Raw genomic sequence first — 21,564 nt, forward strand, 5'->3', positions numbered from 1 at the left:
ACGAATCAACACTTATTAGCAGCAGGAAATTTGCTTTGTACACACGCAAGCGACACTGAAACAAGTGGACAAATAGAGTCACGGCCAACATGCTCCACAGTTGCCAACAGATGCAGAGATGTCCTCAGAATTATAAATCCCATTCATCCTTCATTTTCTGACCTGTATTAGTTTTTCGAGGTCTGTCAGCATCCTGTCTTATCATACACTGCATGGCAGCGGAGCATCTTTGATAGGAAGAAATCTGAACCTTATAGATCTTACTCCAAACTAATCTTTATGATGATTAAGCTTCTGGGTTTGAACCTGGCTGGTGTCCTTCTGTGTAAACTTTGCGTTTTCTCCATGTTCCCGCTTGTGCTCCGGTTTCCTCCCACAGTCCGAAGACATGTGTGTTAGGTTAACTGGTGATTCTAAATTGACTGTAGGTGTGAATGCTTGTCTGTCTCTCTGCATTAGTCCTGCGATAGACTGCAGTCCTTTCCAAAGTGTTCCCAGCCTGTTGCCCTGTGGCAGCTGGGATAGATGGTTAATAAAGTGGATGAATGGATGACAAAATTTAGATTCTGTGCATTCGAAGCATGCAAATTTAAATCCGCTACAAAAGCGAGCCATGATTTTGAGAAATAATTCTCCATGCAATAATAGAAGTTACTATCTCACATTAAGGCTCCAGCTGCACCTGCTACTGGAACATTTCATGTGTATCTGGATGTCTTTTGGGTAAGGAGTAGCACACATTAATGCCGGTGTGAATGCACACAGAACGTGCTGTAACCAGGTCAGCCAAACCACAACACTTTAAAAGCCTAACCAGGGACATGGACTGCACACTAGCTGTGGCTAAAAGTCAAGTATGTATTGCACTCATGGTGTTTTACTTGAATGGAGCAGTGTTAACATGAATCACCCCTGTAAACTGAACTATACAGGAACATATATATATATATCAGGATCTGCTCCCTGACAGGTCTACGCCAAGTATGAATGCAAACTGTAAAGGTTGAATAATCTTTTCAGATTAAAGCCCACTTAAAGCTTAAAGCTGATCAGTGGGGTTGCCAAGCTATTACTCCTGTTATTGATTATTCACAATAAGGAATGTAAGCCTAATTAGCAAGACTATAGGAAGAGGAGATGACACCAGCTGTTTCCTTTTTGATACTATTCTACATAGAAATTTAGAAAAAGATAACATGGAATACTTACACGAGCACACTACGTAGCTTGGATTAAATTCAAAGACGTGATCAGAAGTCATCCAGGTGGTAATGGGGTCACAAACAAACAGGCACGTTGCAGCCATTTGGGTCTTGTTTTCAGCGAACCATATGTCAGGAAACTTCAAAGTCTGAGGCCCCCGAAGTGTTTGGATCTCATTTTGTGTTGAATCCAGATGAAGGGAATGTCAGAAGTCTAAATAAGCTGGATTTAGGTCAGTGCTTAATTTTATTCTTTTCGATTCAGCAACGGCTGGAAAAGGGATAAATTTCAAGTTAGGAATAAACATAAAACCCATCACAATGGAAATCAGATTAAAATCAAAAGGGGGCTTAGATGACTGGTCTCCACAGAGTGGTAAAATATTCTAAAGTTTACCTTTTAAAGAGGCCAGCCATAAAAAGAACACACTGGCATTTTGCTCTAAATGACATTTACACTGTCTCATCCTAAGAAATATAGCCTTGAGTCAGATTTTGAAATGTGAAACAAACTGCTTCTAACCTAAAAACACTACTGACATTTGCACAGCCGCGAACGGCTTAGTGGAGATCTTTGTATATGAATGAGGCTGTAATACAAGAGGACACGAAACAAAAATCTTATCTCTGATGCCAAACTGATTTATGACACTGGCGCCACTCTTGCATAGAAAACTGAATGAAAATCCGAGTTGATACAAAAGGATATTTTGTGAATATTATCACCTTCTCTGCTTGCATTAATACGAGACAAAGACGACCTTGCATGTTAAACACACTGAATCCTTGCCACAAAGCCTAGTGGTACCTCAGAGGATCTAAATTTTTTTAGCCTTTGCAGGAAGTTGAAGACATTATTTACCAGAGCGATACTGCCCTTTTATTACATTTTACACATTGTGGAGTCAGTTGTGGGAACCTCTTTTATGATAGAGATTTCTCTTTGAAACAAACATCTGTGAAGAGCTAATAAAATTTGCCTTAAATCTTTTGAACCTTTGATGTGAGGTTGTTATCACGAGAAAAAACGTTATTATCTGTTTGTTCTGGTGCGTTATATCACCTGTTTTAAACCCTAAACAAGCTAGTATAGGTCTAATTGTAAAGCTGGTCAGCTACTTATGTGTAGACTGGAAAGACCTCAGGATTAGTTTTGAAAGCTCAGCACCTACGTGACAGGCTGGCACAGTCATGGGTATACATTTGTGGTTTGCAGAGGATAAATCCGTCTTTCTAGACCAGGGGTGGGGAACTCCAGGACACAAGGGCCAGTGTCCTGCAGGTTTTAGATATACATCTGGGTCAACACACCTGAATCACATGATTAGTTCATTGCCAGTCCTCTGGAGAACTTTAAGACATGTTGAGGAAGTAATTTAGCCATTTCAATCAGCTGTGTTGGATCAAGGACACATCTAAAACCTGCAGGACACCGGTCCTTGAGGCCTGGAGTTCCCCCACCCCTGTTCTAGAGATTTCCTTTACCTCCAATCAAGGTTTGGCTCAAGGTCTCTTGGACTTGTGGATGTTTCAATGTGATGTGTGCATGCTTGCTTAAAAAATTACAAACTAGTTACTTTTTATAATATTCTCATCTGCAAATATTCAGCATATCAAATAAATCACTGATCAACACGTTCAGCTGCCTCGGCAGTGAGTTTCTCTTCCTGCAGGCAGACTCCGGCACAGACTTGTGCTTCATTTGGCAGCGATAGTTCTTGCGGTGCTCTCCGTCATTGGTGAGCTTGGCGTAGCAGCACATGGAGAAGTTCTCCACCTGCTGCATATCAATATACCTGCAGATGGACCTTGTGTCCAAACATAGCTGTCCTGAGCATGCTAGTATGCAGACTCTTTATCTCTGTATCTCAGAGCCTTTTTCAGTATCATCATCCTGTTGAGTGTCAGAAACGGTAACCACTGTATGGGTTGTTTCCAAAAGCCCCTGAGCCCATGAGAATCTTGCAGGTAGCCCTCAGCTCAGCAGGAGAGGTTTTATTAAACTGTGATCTAAAGATTGAAAACTCTCCCAACAGTTTTGTGGTTTCTTTGAAATCTTATTAACTACAGTGGAGATGGGGCTGAGATAGCAACAAGTTGTACCCCATATGGGCAATATGCCTGGGTACTGACTTGGATTAAATATATTGTCTTTGGTGTTTCTGTGCTGCAGTCAGCAATAACTAATCTGTCTAGAATAGGTTTAAACCTGACGGCGAGATACAGTGGACACGCTCTTCATCGAGCCCTGATGTCTCCTCCCTCTCTTCAGGCGGTCTGTTCATCAGAAACACTGATCAGGAGTACACCGCCTTTCGTTTGGCAATCTTCCTGCACAACACCAGCCCGAACGCCTCGGAAGCCCCGTTCAACCTGGTGCCTCACGTGGACAACATCGAGACGGCCAACAGCTTCGCCGTCACCAACGCCTGTAAGTTTGTCACATGGCTCCAGATTTTGCATTTTTGGGGGGGTTTCTCTGGAAAATGGCAACAAGTGAACAACAGAATGGTATTAGGTATATTGTAAATAGTGTTTAATGATGTTTTATTTCAACTGGAGTTTTAAGTTCCCAGTGATCCTGGAACTGTACTCACCAAGTTAAAGCAGTAGGTTCACAGCATTTTTAGAAGTGTTATACTTTTCATTGCCGTGACCTGTTTATGTGGGTAGAAATGCATGTTTTACGTTAATAACAAGGGTAATTAAATGCTCAGAAAACAAAGTGAATGGTGAAATAAATAAAAACAGTTTTCAGACCAGCTTCGGAGTTCAAATTTAAGTATAGCACAGTTGGGTACACACAGATTTCATCTGAAGTAAGAGGGTATTTATTTATATTTTAGCTGGACTTAGCTTTTGTTTTACATGGTGAGTACTGTGCTATCTTTATGGATAGAGATATAGTGCAATATAGTGAAATTATCCTTTTAAAGATGGGTATTTACTTGATAAACCCTCTGTGTTTGCTTGTGCTGGTAGAGGTTCTATAAATAGTAATGAGGTTAAATTATAGTAATATAAAGAGTGTCATCCCCAAAATGACACATTTTTGGGTTGCGTGTGTCTCTCCAAACAGCTCAGTGCGTGCGTGTGAGGATGTGGCGGCACAGCTGTCTGTGAGTGTCTGCTGGTTCACATCTGATCTAAGCAAAGCCACACATGCCAAAGGGGACAGAAGCTTTACACACAAACAACAATCACTCACACACTCCCATGGTTAGATCTCCTAACAGTAGTAGGCAGTGATTTTTAGTGATGATCCCTGGGGAAGCATCTTCTTTTTTCCCTTTTTCTCACTCTCTCCTCAGCCCGAGTGTGTGTGTGTGTGTGTGTGTGTCTGCAGGGATGGTGGGGGTTCCCGCAAAGACCATAAAACACTTCAGCCTGACGTCTCCTACTATCCATGGTGTGATCTGGTGTTAAAAAAAATCAATGACTAAATTAAGCAGACAATGAAGTGCTTTTATGTTTGTTTTGGTAATGGAGGGGGTGAATCGTACACGTCTGTGTGTGAGTGTGATGACCAGAGAAGGCTCAGAAATTCTGTGATCAGATAAAGAGAGTTAAATGTTTTGAAACACCCTGAGGTATTTTGTCTTACATTTTAATTTTGCATGATAATTTCAAGCTCCCGTTTCCCCTAAGCTTCTAAATTCCACGGATTTTAATTTTCACATTTGGGTGAACTGGCCCCTGAAAATGACTCCAAATCAGTTAAAAGTGGTCTCTGTTTTCGATATACGCACTGATACATAGTCTGTTCTCACTAAATATCATTTACAAAACCGTCAGAGGCACAGGTTTCTGAGACAATTATGGATGTTTTTGTTTTTTTGCAATGGGATTAGATAACATTATGACAAAATAGCAGTAATACAATGTACTTTTAGAAGTGGGGATGGACAGATTGACAGATGAGGTCAGGCAGGAGTGTCTGCACTATGATGTTCACAGATGACATCTGCAGTGAGAGTAGGGAGCAGTCTGGAGCATGCTCTGGAATAAAAAGGAATGAAAGTCAGTAGAAGTGAGACAGAATACATGTGTGTGAATGAGAGGGAGACCTGTGTGAAGATGCATGCATAATGATGGTGTATTAGTTAAAAATCCGGTGTCAACAATCCAAAGCAATGGACAGTGATCCATTGCTTCTTCACATCAGAGGTGAAGAAGAGAGTGCAGGCAGTGTGGAGCGGGTGGAGACAAGTATCTGGGGTCATTTGTGACAGAAGGATAGCAGCAGGAGTGAAAGTGAAGGTTTACAAGATGGTAGTGAGAGCTGCTGTGATGTGTGGTTTGGAGATGGTGACGTTGACAAAAAGGCAGGAGGCTGTGCTAAAGATGTCCAGATTTTCACTGGGACGAGATTAGAAATGAGTACACCAGAGGGACAGCTCAGGTTGAATGGTCTGGAGACAAAGTAAAGAGGTGGGATTGAAGGTATGTTGGGGGAAAAGAGGAAGACCACAAAGAAGATTCGTGGATGTAGTGAAGGAGGACATGCAGAGGGTTGGTGCAACAGAAGAGGATGCTAAGGATGAGTGAGATGGAGTTGGATAATCTCCTGCTGTGAAAGAAGAAACAGTAGAAGTAGAATTGGACTGTACTAAAGCAAAAAAAAGTGTAGACATTTTGCTACATGGTATTATTTTAGCTCACTGGGTTGCGGCGGTAACCATAAGCCACAGGGCTAAGTGCTCAGGTTTGAGTCGGACCAGATGTTCTTTGCTGTGCATCTTCCTCCACAATCAATCCCCCTCTTCTCTGTGTGGCATCTAATTAAAGTGGAAACCCCCTAATAATAACAACAACAATAGTAATGTATTAAAAAGGAATCTTGACAGACTCGTATTAGTGCTAAACATTAAGCCACTCTTAATTTTATGCCTGAGAAAAGACAATATTTACCCAGAGTGACATTTCGAGTTTTTATGTATTATATAATTTGCCAGTAGAGGGACTGAGAGAGGACGCACATTAACTGTAAAATGCAAACTTTATACAAGACAACTGTTAACTGTTTTCAACAGCACAGACATCAATAAACCAAATAAAGATAAACTACTTGTAACACTCTTAATTGCACGTCTATAAAATAACACTCCTGAACAGCATCCTGGGTGGTGCAAGAAATAATTTTAATAATATTGCTGTGTTATACTGTAAAAGTGCCAGAATCTTAAATAGAATTCCAGCCTGACCCCATGAAAGCTGGTCTTTAACCTGCTGGTTCCCTTGTACAAAGTACAAAGCGCTTCCAACAGTTAGAAGACAAACAAGGTGAGTTACCTGCACCTGCTGTGCGTGACATGTGCAAAGGTGATCTTCATACAATGTCCTGAGAACCTGAAAACATCTGTAGGTTTATCTGTTCTGTACTTCACTCGTCCTGCTCCACAAATAAACGAGAAGCTCTGCTTTCCTTCTGTAACAGTATATTTTTCAGCTCTCTGTGGAGGATCACTGAAGCCATGCTGACAGAAGCATTAAGCTCAAATACGTTTAAAACTAAAACCAATGCATCCACAAGATTTTGCCTATTAATGAGCTGAAATTACAGAAGATGAAGCTGTATTGATCTCTGTGGGGAAACGAGCTATGCGAGCAGCAGACAGAATACTGCAAGTGAAAATGAAGAGAAGTAGGCACAAGAACTGAATAAGCAAAATAAGCGAATGGAGGTTTGCAGCAGACAATACTGTAATATTTTAAAGCAGTTTGTAGGGATACATAAATACTTTAATAATGTTGTGGGTTTGGTTTAAAAATACTTTAAAAATACTTAAATATATACAATGTTTAAGTCCAGGATCTAAAGTGAGTAATTTTATGAAATAATACATTCAATAAGTGAAGGAACCTTGTGGATGTGTGAAAAATGTCAGTATTTGGACAAAAGAAGCTGCTCTGAGATAAAAGAGACCAATATTTGTAGAATGTGACATCTTCATTTTAGAAATTCATCCACAGTTTCTTGTATTATTTTACACCATCTTTTGTATCCACTCAGTCAATGACTGCAGTGTGAAGAGAAGCATCTCTTTGAATGAGAATGCAGAAAGAGAAGATTCTTGGACGTATAAAAAAAGGCACGGACGGGAGTAAAGTGTATGAAACTATGGGATTTTCACCTTCACTTTAATGGCTGCACAGTCACAGGAAGTCGGTCTGCAGTCCATTGATTGGCCAAGCCGAATCAGAGCAGAATTACATGAACCAATCAATGGCTCTGATAGCTCAGGGGCAGCGGGGAATCTGAGATCGAACCACATTGCCAGTTTTCACCTCCCGTTTTACATTTCTCAGTGTCTTTATTCCGTTTTTCTTCTCGGCCCCCTTTTTTTTCTCCATTACCAAAGGCCCCGAGATAATGGTTATGAATAGGCAGTGTGACCATGTGGCGTTTAAGGGCATAGCGTACGTTTGGGAAGAGGAGATGAGAGACTGAGCTAATTTGTGAAGAGAGATTAGTCCATTCAGTGGCTCGCTGTGCTGCTGTCAGGAAGGCTGATGGGGATAATTGGTGGGAAGCCGAGGACAAATATTGTTGTATGTTCCCATTGTCATTGATGATCATTCGGTAGACCCAGACGCTCTGATAAATTCTCCTGCATTTGTTTGATTTACAGTTTAACCTCCTTATTATTCACAGTGGGGTTACTAGTGTTAGTGACAGCCACTAAAAAATATATCTTTTAATCATTTATACAGCAAAAAAACCGGTAATGTATCAATATCAAGTTAATTGCATCACTGCCGTATAATTATCTTTAACAAATGAAACAAATGGTCAAGACATTTGTTAGACTCTGTGTTGTGGCAGTGGTATCCACAGTCTCCAGCAGCATGAGGATTTATTTGCAGAGCTCAACTCTGTGGAGGAAAGCTGGACCTCTGCCAGCAAATGAGCCTTTGTAGATTACTTGTCAAATACATTCCAGGAAATTTACTAATACGTTTCTTCATGAAACAATAACTAGCTCCTTACACATACACTCACTGGCCACATTGCTCAGATGTTTAGGTCCATATTGACTTTCTAGCTTCACACAGTTGCTTCAGATTTGTCAGCTGCACATCCATAATGCAACTCATCCCAAAGGTGCTCTGTTAGACTGAGATCTGATGACTGTGGAATCCATTTGAGTTCATTGTAATGTTCAAGAATTGGGTTGGTTTTAGATTTGTGACATAGCTGCTTCCGGCAGGATACACTATCAGATGATGTCATGAAGGGATGGGCGTGGTCAACAACAATGTTCTGTAGTAGGCTGTGGTGTTTAAACGATGCTCAACTGACACCAAGGTGCCCAACGTGTTCCAAGACAATATCCTCCACCACAACGACCAACCTAAAACACTGCTTTCATGTTGTTTCCACAAAAATTCTGATCCTACTATCTGAGTGTTGCAACAGAAACCAAGACTCATCACACTCAGTGTTGGTCAAGTTGCTTGAAAACAGCAAAAGTTACTAATAGTTACTAATTACTGATTACTTCTCAGTAATCCTGTTACTTTACTGATTACTTTCCAAAGTAATTAGTTACTTTATTACTTTTTAAAAACACGATACACAACCTGAATAATAAAGCAATAGACCTTTCAGCCCAATTCTATTTTTTCTGCATAATCAATCATATAAAATGTAATCAAATGAAAAAAGTCTCTTTTTAAAACTTGTTTTAAACGTTTAACTTTATGGACATTGCATTAAGCGAAAATTTAATTATATCCAACAGTCTTTGACTTGAATAAGTGTGTTTAACATTTAAACCTATTTTCTGTATATTCCAGTATATAGAATAAAATAATTTTTGGTGTTTACACTTACTCTTTCAAATAGATGCAAGTAAAACACAGCAAAAAATAAATAAAATCAAAGATTCAGCGGCACTAAGTCCTGTCGCTCTTTAATCTATTTTTACCTGTTTAGCAGGAGTGGAGCAGGTGGAGGTTTGCCTGATGCTGCAGCGGCCATGTCAGTGGGAGGATCCGGGGGTTTCTCTGTGAATTTTACATTTCCCGTGGCAGCGTGCTGGGCGCTTGCTCAGATTTGAAGTTTAAGTTTTCGCTTTAGAAAGACGTTTTCTTCCCACGGAGAGTGTACAGAAGACGCTAATGTTTTTGTCACTTTTTACAGAATCAAACTCAAAGTGATGTCAGTGCTTCCACGCTTTAAACGCTGCACGGTCGTATTCTCTTCCACACTCCATATTATCCATTGTTGATCTGCACACATCTGTTGCTGCTACAGATGTTGCACACTCGTACGTCATTGTCATGAGACACTCTCACAAGCAAAATCACGGTTTAATAACGCAGTAACGCAGTGTACCTACAGGAGAGTAACAGTAATATATTTTTTTGCAACAGAAATCCCTTACTTTAATTGTTACTTGAAAAAGTAATCAGATTACAGTAATACGTTACTTGTAACACTTTACTGCCCATCTCTGATCAGACCATTCTCTTATTGTCCAGTTTTGAGCCCGTATGAATTATAGCCTCAGTTTCTTGTTCTTAGCTGAAAAGACTGGAAGCCATTGTGGTCTTCTGCTGCTGTAACCCATCTGCTTCAAGGTTTGCCACTTTTCTATGAAGGGCATCTTTTCTATGGTAATCTGTACAAACACTGAAAAAATATCTCTGTCTATCTATCTATAAAAAAAACTATAGCGACCTTTCTGGATGGGCCTGAGCCTCAATGAGCTGCCTATAACCTGGTGTGTTTTTGGTAAACCACCTTTAAGTGTGAAAAATCCTGTTGTTAAATGTGTGGGAAGGGTGGAAGTACAATGCCAAAGCAACAGACTGCCTGATTTATTATAAAGCACTGAGCCAGCATGATCATTTCATGGCTCCCTGCCTTGCTGTCACAGTGCCACCCCTGGTCATGTGTTAAAGTTCAGGACAGTCAGTTGCTCCGTTAGTGTCCCGAGTCCTTGAACCTGAATGGCGTCTAAGCCATTTGTCCCTCTCACACTGAAAGTCAGTAAGAACGTCCAGGTGTTTCTGACAGCAGTCTCTGCACATCATTACTGAGAATAGGTAGAAAACAAAGGCAATGTGACAAATGCAGTTCTTAAGAGGTCGGGATAGTCCATCTGCTTCCAGCACAACAGAGTAGGTTAGAGAAATACGTCACCGAGGAGATTTAGCATCAGAAGTGCTTTGCGGGATTATTTATTAAGCACAGATTTTCCAAAAGGAAGGGGGAATGAAATGAGGAACTTGAAAGCAAAAGTCTTTTTTGTTGCTGACAAGCTGAGACTGCACTGGAAGAACACCCGGGATTTTATGTAAGGTGACAGTTCAGGTTTGGAATCTTTTATGATTTATTAATATCACAAATTCACTAAAAGCATCCAGTAAGGAATCTCACAGTTTAAGCTGAGCCAATTATTTATGTTACACAGACTGTACACAAAGATGAACATATTGTGTCAGCCCCAAATCTGCATTCTTTCTTATGGTCAGCAGGGGGCTCTGTGTTTCAAAAATACGCCTATAAAGAAGTCGCGAGGAAATTACCCCTCAGCTAGCTCTCTCTGTGACCTCAGTAAAGACATTGCTGATGGGTTGATGAACTGATAGACAATCCCCTGGCAACCAAAGCAGTTTCGCAAAAAAAAAACACTAACAGCTGGCCGCAGAATATACATTTTTGCCTAACGAGGACAGTTTATCAGAGCCTTGATACAGTAACTGTGGCAATGTTTACAATAGCTTGAAAGAAAGCGGTTTGTGTCCTGCTGGGTGCTTTGTGTTTTGCATTTAGTTTCATTATATTTCCATTAACTGTTTAGTTTTGGTCACACTGCCTTTTCAACTGTTAATACACCTCTTCACAATACAGAAGTCAATGTAATGCCAAGGAGTCCTGACTGAGTATTTGGAGTGAGACGGGAGATATTAGGAATTTCTGTGCTTTGTCAGATTGGATCTACAGTACTTTGAGTAGTTTATAGATTTTAAAATATTTAAATTTGTGAGTATAATATTATTAGAAAAAGATTTAAATGCTCGGGCCCTGTTGGAAGTTGCTTCATTGAATTAGCAAAATATTGCATAAGTGGCTGTGTGTCTTACTTTAGTGTGTTTTAGTTTAAAACATGAACCTACCAACACTCATATGTATTCCTTTAATAACTTCACGTGCAGATTGTTGGATAGAAGAGTTGGGTGAACTGAGGGGAAAAGGTGAGATTTTTTTTATGTAGTAGACAGCAGAGTGATTGGGTTTGGATGGAAAAAGGATATTGAATAAATTAACCCCCCAGCAGTGGAGGGCACTATGTAATTGAGGTGCCCAGTTAGAGTGAAAGTGAGTATTAGATCCCTACGTGTGCATTATCAGCTTCAAATTAAATCTAGATTTGGACAGACTCTCACAAGTTCATGTAGAAAATAAAATGAATCAATATGCCTCTGAGCAGCTGCGGAGTCTTCAGCGGTGTGTGCTACCTTTTCATCTGCACTTCATTCGTGCGGCCGATCTTTGTTATGCGTTCCGTGGTAACCTCTTAACCATCAAGCAAGACAAAGGCTTTCAAAGGCGTGTGTGTGGGCGGAAGGGGTTAATATGACCTCCTACATGCTGCCCCTGCCTTTGCCTTCATTGAAACAGTGACATCCTAATCTGCATCGAGTCATTTGTATTCAGCATGGTGCTCTGAGTCACTCCAGATCCAGATAGCAAGCAGCCTCTTCCTCTTATATGCGCTCAAGCTGCGCAGTAGAACCTACATTTTCTCTGCTGCTAACACGTGAACACTTGCTTTCCTTGGCTGTCTTTAAGCATGAAAAAGCTGTCCCATTTGTGTTTTAGGCATGCCTGTACACAATCTGAGTGTGCAGCATGTTAGTCCTATTTAAGTCCGTTATCTCTCCGTCCATGGGCTCTGTTCAGAGGGGCTCTTCTGCACTGTGGTGCTGCCCTTTAAATGGCTGCCTGTGCCCCTCATTTGTCTGAGGATACTTCCGCATGGGTGAAAATATACAGACCTTTCAGCGGTGAACGCTTGTGTGTATGTGTGTGTATTATGGCTGGTGGAGAAAGAAAGGATGTAGAGGAAAAGGGGGGAGGGAGGCTGCTAATGAGAGATTAATGTGGTGAAGTAGGGAGGAAGATGGAGGTTGAAGAGATGAGATGTAGGGGGGTTAAGAAAAGGAGGAGGTGATAGTGAGGAGGGATTTTCACAAGAACTCTGCTTCTGTAGATCAGAAAGTGAGCAATTTTCATGTCTTTATAAAGTAAAATGACTTCATTGAGCTGTGTTAACATTTAATGTTAGCCTTGTGTTGCTAAATTTAGCCGATGGGCATTATGATGAAAAGTTCCCCCCCTGCACTCTCCGTTCTTGTTGGTGGCAATTTGCAAGGACAACCGATGGAAGAGTTGAGTGAAGGACTTGTTAAATAAACAAATAGGTTGGGATATTATGTGCTTATAAATTATCAGCGTGAAACAATAGCTTAGACCTAGAGCTTGAATTATGCTTCGGGGGAAACTTACACCACAACCTATGAGTTTAACCCTCTTAACCTCTTAACCCTACGATGCCACCTTCCTTTCAACCTGACCTGTACCTCCTGAAAATGTAACTACACATTGGGTCGATACACCCTGCAAAGACTCTGGCATGGAGGGTTACGGCGTGGGGTTAAGACAGGTTTCTGGCTATGTCGTAAGTTACAACATAGATTTCCTACGGAAGCATAATTCAGGCATTAGTCACAGAGACCAGTCCCCGCTGCCAACCTGTGGCCACCAGGGAAAAATATATATTGCCTGTTGCAAAGAGGATTCTTTGGTTGCTCTCATGTTGCTTCAGTCCTCTGTAGTTTGCGTTGAAGACACTGATTTGTCTGCAAACACTTGTAAACTACTTGTTGAATACACATTTTTCCTAGAGACCAGTGGTTACTTAGGAGTCGCTGACTGGTCTGAGCTTCAAGAGCTACTCCTCATAGGCTTTCAAGGGGTAAAGAGTTAGTATTTGAATTCAGGTGCTTTCAGTCCCATTGTCACACTACTACCCTTGCAAACATTTGTGAACGAATGGGTCTTTCTAAAGCACCAAGTGTATTCAAGTGCTGTAATCCCATAGTTGTAACACGCCAGTTCATGAAAGTTTTGCCATCCTTGATATTTCACGATCAACTTTAAATGATGTTATTGCAGGCTGGCAGTGATTATAGTTATAGAGCAGGGTCACCAAGTGCTGGCATTAACATCAGCACATCATCTGTGCACCGGGAGCTTCATGAGGTGTAATGTGTAGGTTGGCCTGCACAGTAATCCAGTAATTTGTTGGGAAACGTTTTTGATTGACGAAGTGTGTTTATGTGGCTGCACATTCAATGTGTGTGTTCTTTCTTTAATACAAGTCACTCCTGATTGGGTTACACTTCTGACATGCCTACCAAACAGGAACTGATACACCTTAAAGCCCAGCAACCACAGCATAGCACTGCACAGTTTTCAATGGAACTACATTTGCTAGTCGGTGGGAATCTCGATAAATGTCTGTAGAGGACTCTTCTTAATTTCATTGTACATGTACAATGACAATACAGGGCTATTCTATTCTATTCTATTCTATTCTATTCTATTCTACTGTAGCAAAACAATACAAAAAGGAAGAATTAAAGTTAATTATTTACCTAGTTGGATTCTCAAAGAGACATATCATTAAATAAGTTAATTAAAATAAAAAATGTTAACACAGCCGGTGATATTCATCCAGGTACCCAACCCAAGATTGCAACTGGAGAAACTGCACAACCTGTGTAACCCCATCAACCCGTCAACATACTGCAATTTACATTTTGCAAAAGCTTTTTTAAGACACAACAACTTTGTGTAATGCTATGGGCGCATGTGAATGAATTTCATACAACAGCTGATTTAATCACGTGAAATTGTTAATCTCTCTAGATGAACACACGAATGCAGACAAACACAATCAACATTCTTGCTTACCTAGTTAAGATAATGCAGTGATTACATCAAAACCCTGGTGTCTTTAAATGAAACCAGCTTAAAGTGCCAACTTTTATTCACACAGTTTAAAATGTAATTTCTCTGCAGGTTTCTCCTCATTCAGTTTTGTTCTGCCCCCATCTTATTTACTCCACCTCCCCGCACCCTCCCTCCAAATCTGTGTGCTAGTTATATAAGCGCCCCCCTGAGGTGTGTTTTTGAGTCTGTGCGCTCGTTTGTTAGCCGAGGTCGCACAGGTTGAGTTAGAACTCTGAGGAGACAACGTGCACTGAACAACAGTTAACGGTTAATGTGATCCTTCAGATGCTGTTTGATTCATGAAATCGATAGTTGGCCTGAAGTGTTTTAAACATTGAGGAAAGAAACCGCAGAGCGAGCATAAACAGGCCAACTGGGGAAAAGGAAGGAACTGTTTTTAGGGTTTCCACAAAACAAAAAGATTTCACAAATGTGTCTTTACAGGCAAATTAGCATTAGTACAAAGGTCTAAAATGAGTTTTCAGACACTTAAAATGTTGAAGCTTGTAACAGCTCATATTTCATGCATTCAACAACCTGAGTTGAGTCATGGGGTGTGTGTGTGATTATGCAGGACAAGCAGAATTTTATAAAACTTGGAGGAGCAAAGGAAACAAAATCCATGAAATTGTACTGCTGATCTGAACTGAATTCCTTTCTTTCAAAGTGCAAGGGCATTAGCCTTTACTACACTATTATCCTTCTAGCTTTTAAAATTTAATCATCTGAGTGCAAAAAGAAATGTGTTTCTTATTTTTCTTCATAAAGTTGGTCTGTAGACAGCTAAAGAAATCTTTATCAACTCTTCGAAATTGACCTATTACGCTTTCCCTTTATTTCTGCCATTTTATATTAGACTGATGTTAAATCACATCCAAAAATCTCTCGCCTCACCTCGTCCACTCCCTGAGCACACTTCTTAAGCACAAGCGCTCCCTCCTCCTCCCTCTCGTTCTCTGTTTTCATGCCTATTATCTTTCAGTCCCATCAGTCGCACAAACAGACATCACAGTCTATCTGAACCATCAAACAAGCACGCCCATCGTCAGGGTTTACTGAATTTAGTGTGTAGACACATTGCACAGATATACTAGAGCAGACACATGAGACATTTCAGAAATGAAGAATGTAAACGCTAGCATCCCGGAAGGAGCTTCAGCTTGACACTGTACTTTTTGTGGCATTAGTTAGCAAATGAACGAATCCGGCATGATGTTGAACATTATCAGCCTTGGGAAGACCAAAAAGCATCCTTTTATTCTCGTTTTCTAGAAGATGTATGCTTTTACAGTGATGGACACTAATGTTAAACAAGGCCAAAGTTTCAAATAATGAGCTGCACAACAGTGTGCAAGTTATTCATGCAGACTGCTCTGAACATTTCCTCTATTTCTTATCCTTAAATATATCCTTAAATATGCTCATCTCAGGCACACCAAGCCCTGCCTCATGTGCTGTTCAAACTTTCAGCTTGAGAGGGGCAACCAATCAGAAGAATGTTAGCATAAAGGGGGAGGAGCATATGTGCAAGTAATCAGGTGTTACAGTTTCTACAATATTATATCCTCTCATATCCTAGGGATAAAAAAATTGTTATCAGACAGTGGCTGTGAGGCTCTGAGCAGACATTCAATTTTTTATGACAACTTCATATTATCATGCATCAACAACATATTCACCCTTCAGGCAGTTTTCAAAGAATTATAAAAGGTATGACTAGTTGTCTGTGGTGCCTTCAACTCTCTCTCTATTATCATAACTTAGGCCCAGTTAACTGTGAATCAAGCAAAGCTGCTCAAATACAATCCAATAATAAAAATATAAAGATGAAAATGAGCACAATAGGTCATCTTAAAAGCACCAAAAACATCTCGAAATGAAAATGAGGACGGCACTCCTCATTGTGGCTATATCTCATATTAGGTCATGTACTGACTAGGTCACACTGATGTTTGCTGCACACTGTGAAACTCTGTCTGTGCTGCTGTGTTTAAAACGTAAATGAAGGATCCACATTTTACAATTTGTGGCTTCTTTCCAGCAACATCGAAATCTGAAACAGCTTTGTGTTAAATTAAAATCAGCTTTATTGAGTAAACACATTCGCTCTTAATAGCTTTTAAGAAATTCGTTAAAGACTCCAGTCTAAAGAGGTTGGATGCGAGTTGTTGGTGAACGCATGCAAGCGAGAGCCAGTGATTCTGTTGCAAATGCAGAGATGAGAAAATGCTAAAGTTTGCTGCTTTTGAAGGTGATGACAACCTGTTTTATGATTTCGGAAAAAGCTGCTGATGCTGTGCCTTTTTTCTCAAGAGAACACCCCTAAGGTGAGCTCACATCAACTAATATAAGCAACAGTACTGATCATATCAGAACAAATACAGCTGTAGCCGCAAAAACCCCAGAGGGCAGAGAATTGAACAAAGGTGTATCTTACTGCTTATGATCTGAAGTTTTATTTTGATAGAGAAACATTTTATTATTCCCTCTTTAAAGGATTACTTCGTGTCACTTTAATGTTCACTTAGTTGTTATTTAGCTGTTATCGGAGGATAATGTCTATGAAAGAGGCTGAAGATAATAATTTGTGTCAGGCCCTCTGTATTTGAAATGTGTCAGATGAATTGCTCTGCTATTTGCTCAGTGAAAAACAACTAAAGTGTGTCATCGGTTCACACCGGACAGTGAAAACGTAGCTAATGCAATGCAGAGGGCTACCTGAGTTTAATTAGTTATGATGGCCTATATCATCTGATGGGCATTATTGAACATTTAGAAGCCATCGGGGGTTGTGAAGCAGCCTCATCACCTTCGTTCTCAATTAGAAAGCTATTTTGGGATGTGAGGATGCTCTGATGGATTTTCTCCAAATTAGGACAGGAAGTCATGCCAGTTGCTTTGTGTTAATCATTTCAAGATTTCGGCTCAAATCTTTTGCATCTTTGAGATCTCATTTGATTTTTAATGCATTGCAACAAGGAGAAGCAATGCCACAGTAAACACAAGTTGGTAAACTTTATCACACAAGTAACAAAAAGAGAAATGCACTGGGTTTACAAAGTCAACAAGCTTCTGTTTGTTCACCTTGGGAGGATAAAGTTTCTTTCATGGGTTAGCACTTAGGCTTCATATGCATTACATGTGCGTGTAGAAAAAAAAGAAGTATCAGGAACAAAACACCAGCACAAACAAACAATTTCTGTAGAGCTAGTAAAAATAATCCATTCTGTTATTTCTCTAACAGTTTAGTACAAAGCAATAGATGAACCGACCCACTAACGATGCTATCTTAGAAGCAGAACTAAAATATTACAAAAACTTTTCTACTTAATGAGCTACAGCTTTTTGTGAGCAGCCCATGTGAAAGCAGATAATCTGATTAGATTTAGAGCATTTGATACGTACGGTTACATATTAATAATGGAACAGTGATTACTGTAATACAACAAATTAACACCAGATTTTATGAAGCAAAGCATAAAAAAACGTGTTAATTGATGCAATGGAAAATGGATTTAATTAGTAACAGAGTAACTCAACAATTCATAGCAGAGAGCTCAATAGGTTCCTCACATAGCACAGATGACCCGGTTGGATATACTGCGTATATTTAAATTTGTTGATAATACCCTTGTAATATTCCACAATGACTTTCTTTTAACAATAAGTGTGGCTTTTTAAAAAAATGAAATATTGATATTGTGTGGGGTATGGCATGGTGGTGCAGGGGTTAGCCAGGTTTATGAAACAGGTTTAATAATGAAAAATATCTGGCTCTTCATGTTAAAATTCCAGTCACTGCTAACCAGTTATCCTGGCCCTCCCTGACCAGTCGCTGTTTTTTGCTCTGCAGTCAGTCTCTCAGCCCATCATTAGACAGACCGCAGCATCTTGGACTCCAGCTGGCAATGGTAGATGTTTTCTGTTGTGGAGATCCACAATGCTGCACCGAGCCACTGAGGCTGCAGAGCCAAACAAGGACCATTATACTGTCTATCAGTACATATCTAACTGCTCTCCAAAGTGTTGGAGTTTGAGTCTGACTTCACGGAGGATGCTGATTGGTGCTCGGTCGTTAGCATTACAAAGCAGGACTACTTATATATGCAGAAGAGTGTTTTTTATATGGAGCAATTTATTAATGCTTTTAAGAACATGTCCATGTAACTCCTTTTTTTTCCCACCTCCATGCATGCACATGCCTACACGTGTGTCGTAATCAATGCATCTGTCCACTTAAGAAAACAAACAAATAAAATTATTACAGAAAAAAATGTCAGAGCATAACCCCCTTTTAGTCTGCATACATTTAGCTCACGTAGGAAATCTTGTAATAAGTGCTTAAGATTATCGACTAATTCCTAATGTCCTGTCTGTCCTGTTTCCCTCCCCGCACAACCAGTTGTAGTACATGGCTGCCCTTCCTTGAGTCTGGTTCTGCTAGAGGTTTCTTCCTGTTTAAAGGGTGTTTCTCCTTCCCACAGTCGCCATGTGCTTGCTCATAGGGGGTCGTATGATTGTTGTTGAGTTTTCTCTGTATTATATTGTACATAAAAAAATATAAAAATAAAACAAACTGGAGGCCACCATCGTTGTGATTTGCTGCTATATAAATAAAATTGAAATCTTTCAATCTGTAGTTATCTCATAAACGTGATGTACTCAGTTTCACAACAGTAGCAAAGATGGATTAACTGACCACATTTAACACAAGACCAAATGTGTATTCTCTGTAATAAACTCTGTGTAGTGCCGTTTAATTACATATTATGGCAGTTTTTTGGTCAGTATTACATTAATTCCACATATACTGTTGCTAAGGGAAGTTTTTTCTACCTTAAATAAAAGTCTGAGGTAAACGTTGAACAATTTAAACACTTGTCACAAAAGTGTAAAAAAGCACAGAAGAATAAATTCGCATAATACGGCTCAAAGGCCTCCGTGCAGAACTCGTTCAGTCCATGTCGACCTTCACAGAACCGTATCAGTCAAGTGCTAATATCAACATTGTTCATGCAACATTAACGCTAATGAAAGCCTAACGGATTGAAGTGAATTTCTTTGCGAGACAGAGACGCCCAGAATATTTTAAGAGAGCGACAGAGACAGAGAGGGGTGTGGGAGGGAAATAGCAGCAGGTCTGCTGTCAGATCGCAGTGAATAAGTCGTGTGATTTCACAGATGGGTTTTAACAGGAACACACTCTGGCCAGGGGAGTTGTTCTCACATGCCGGAGGATGCTGTTACAGCTCACACACACACAATTATACGTACTACACATTTTAAAAAATGACAGGAAGTAACTGCAGCACTTCAACTTGCCAGAGATTCCTTATGGTATGTAGATCATGCAGACGGAATATAAAGGATAAGGCATGTTTTTATAGTAAAAACCAGAGTGGTTCAAATAAACAGGAAAGAAAATCATGGCTCTGGAATCAAACATCAACCTAAGAGGATCTGAGGCTTTCACCACACAATGAATCATCATTCGCACAATGATATCATTTATATTTTTGGTCATTTTTACTTTTTTTTTTTTAATAATAATAATAATAAAAAACAATGACCCAAAGTAAATAAATAGAAGTAAATCAGTGAGAACCCCAAAAAACAAAGAAGCTACAATATAGACATGTAATTAGCTCTGATGAGTAATGTTGTAATAAGTTTATAAGATTACAGAAATCTTTCAGTCTGTTTGGGCGACATAAAGGGATAAAATCTCATAAAAGTAAAATCAATGAGAACCAAAAAGGTGCTGTAAGTATAGCCCATTTTTTTGGCTTCTATATTTGAAAGTATGTGAGATGTGGCTATAGAGGGTACTGAGTTGGTCATGATTAATGAAAGTAAATATTGTTTGTAAACTGAATTTTTTTCATTTGCGTTTCTGTAAAGACAATTTTTTTTAATGAAATTGCTTATATGGTGTGTGTTTACTTCAACCACTGAAGCTCTTTTCTAAATTGTCCTTCTTTAGTCATAATTCATAGTTTAGTCAAACCACATTTTTATTGATATACACAATCAAGACAGTCAAATCTTGTCACTAAGGATATGGGGAGGTCGTCAAATGTCATTTTAATTGGGAAGAGAGTTAAGGCCAAGACAGAGTGTGTGTGTGTGTGTGTGTATATATATATATATATGCTATGATCATTATACTGTAGTAAGATGTGATATGTGAGTATGGAGGCTTTTGAGTTTGTCATGAGTAATTAAAGTACAGGAATGTAATTAGCTTTTCATCTAGTAATCTGTAAAGTGTAATCGATTAGCAACTTTCCTAGCAACGACTTTCCCAGCACCGACTGATATTATCCTGCAGCTAAATCCAGGGGTACAGCAGCAGTTCATATGATTTGACAATCTTCATTAACAGAGTTGAATGGATTCACAGCCTCAGTTCTGCTGTGGACACAGCAATGAGAAATTAATAACATGTCCAGTAGTTAAATGAGTGGGCGTGTCCAAACAATTACCAGGGCTGGTTTAATGGTTATTAGATGTCCGGTGTGAATAGAGGTGGAGAAACCGATCAAGGACGCTGCTCATTAGCTGCTGTTTTCATTAGTTGGAGGTCAAACACGTGCACATGTGTTATATTGAAGTCAGATCAAACTTTAAAATAAATGTGCTGTCTGTTCATTTGTGTTCTGCTTTTCTTGGTTGTGTTGAACAGCTGCAGTAAGTCAACATGTTTCCATAGCGGTGTTAAATTATTCTACTCAAATATTTGCACCTTTGCAGTCAGCTGTCACACATTCCTATCGAGCTTGTAGCTCTCTGTTCACACATTCACTTTACTGCCGGTCAGTGTTTGTATATAATCACTGCAAAGGGAGAGTGACACTCAGATTCTTCCTTTTTGAACGTAACCCTGCTGAAAAAGCAGACACTGCTTCTCAGAAATAAATGCAGTTCATTTCAATTAATCAGCTGTTTTCATAATAAGATAATTAAACATGCCCATCTGGATTTCGTGAAATAAGCTAAGGATGTTTATTTTTATTTCAACATTCTCTTTTTGTTATTAAAATATAACTAAAAGTCATTTTACACACACACACACACACACACATACATACATACATACATACATACATACATACATACATACATACAGACACACACACACACACACATACAGACACACACATATATATACATATGCATATCTATGAATATGTATGTGTGTGTGTGTGCATGTGTGAAAGGAGATATTTTTTACCATTTACAAGTACTCATTAACAAGTAGTGAGAAATAAACACAACGAGTCTCCCATCTTGCAGATTAACTGTAGCTCTGTCATCTTGAACTTGAACTGC

At 39.6% G+C, this 21,564-nt stretch overlaps 1 protein-coding gene across 4 annotated transcripts in view; it reads left to right on the plus strand.

Moving 5' to 3' along the window:
* Positions 1–21,564, plus strand: part of gria4b (glutamate receptor, ionotropic, AMPA 4b) — a 164,422-nt gene that overhangs the window by 2,103 nt on the left and 140,755 nt on the right. For all 4 annotated transcript variants that reach the window (XM_082549403.1, XM_082549401.1, XM_082549399.1 and 1 more), the window contains exon 2: positions 3,475–3,633. In XM_082549403.1, coding sequence (XP_082405529.1) covers positions 3,475–3,633 — 159 coding nt within the window. The remainder of the gene's footprint in view (positions 1–3,474; positions 3,634–21,564) is intronic.

This window comes from Aulonocara stuartgranti (genome assembly GCF_965226115.1).
Source record: "Aulonocara stuartgranti genome assembly, chromosome: 10".
NCBI lineage: Eukaryota > Metazoa > Chordata > Actinopteri > Cichliformes > Cichlidae > Aulonocara > Aulonocara stuartgranti.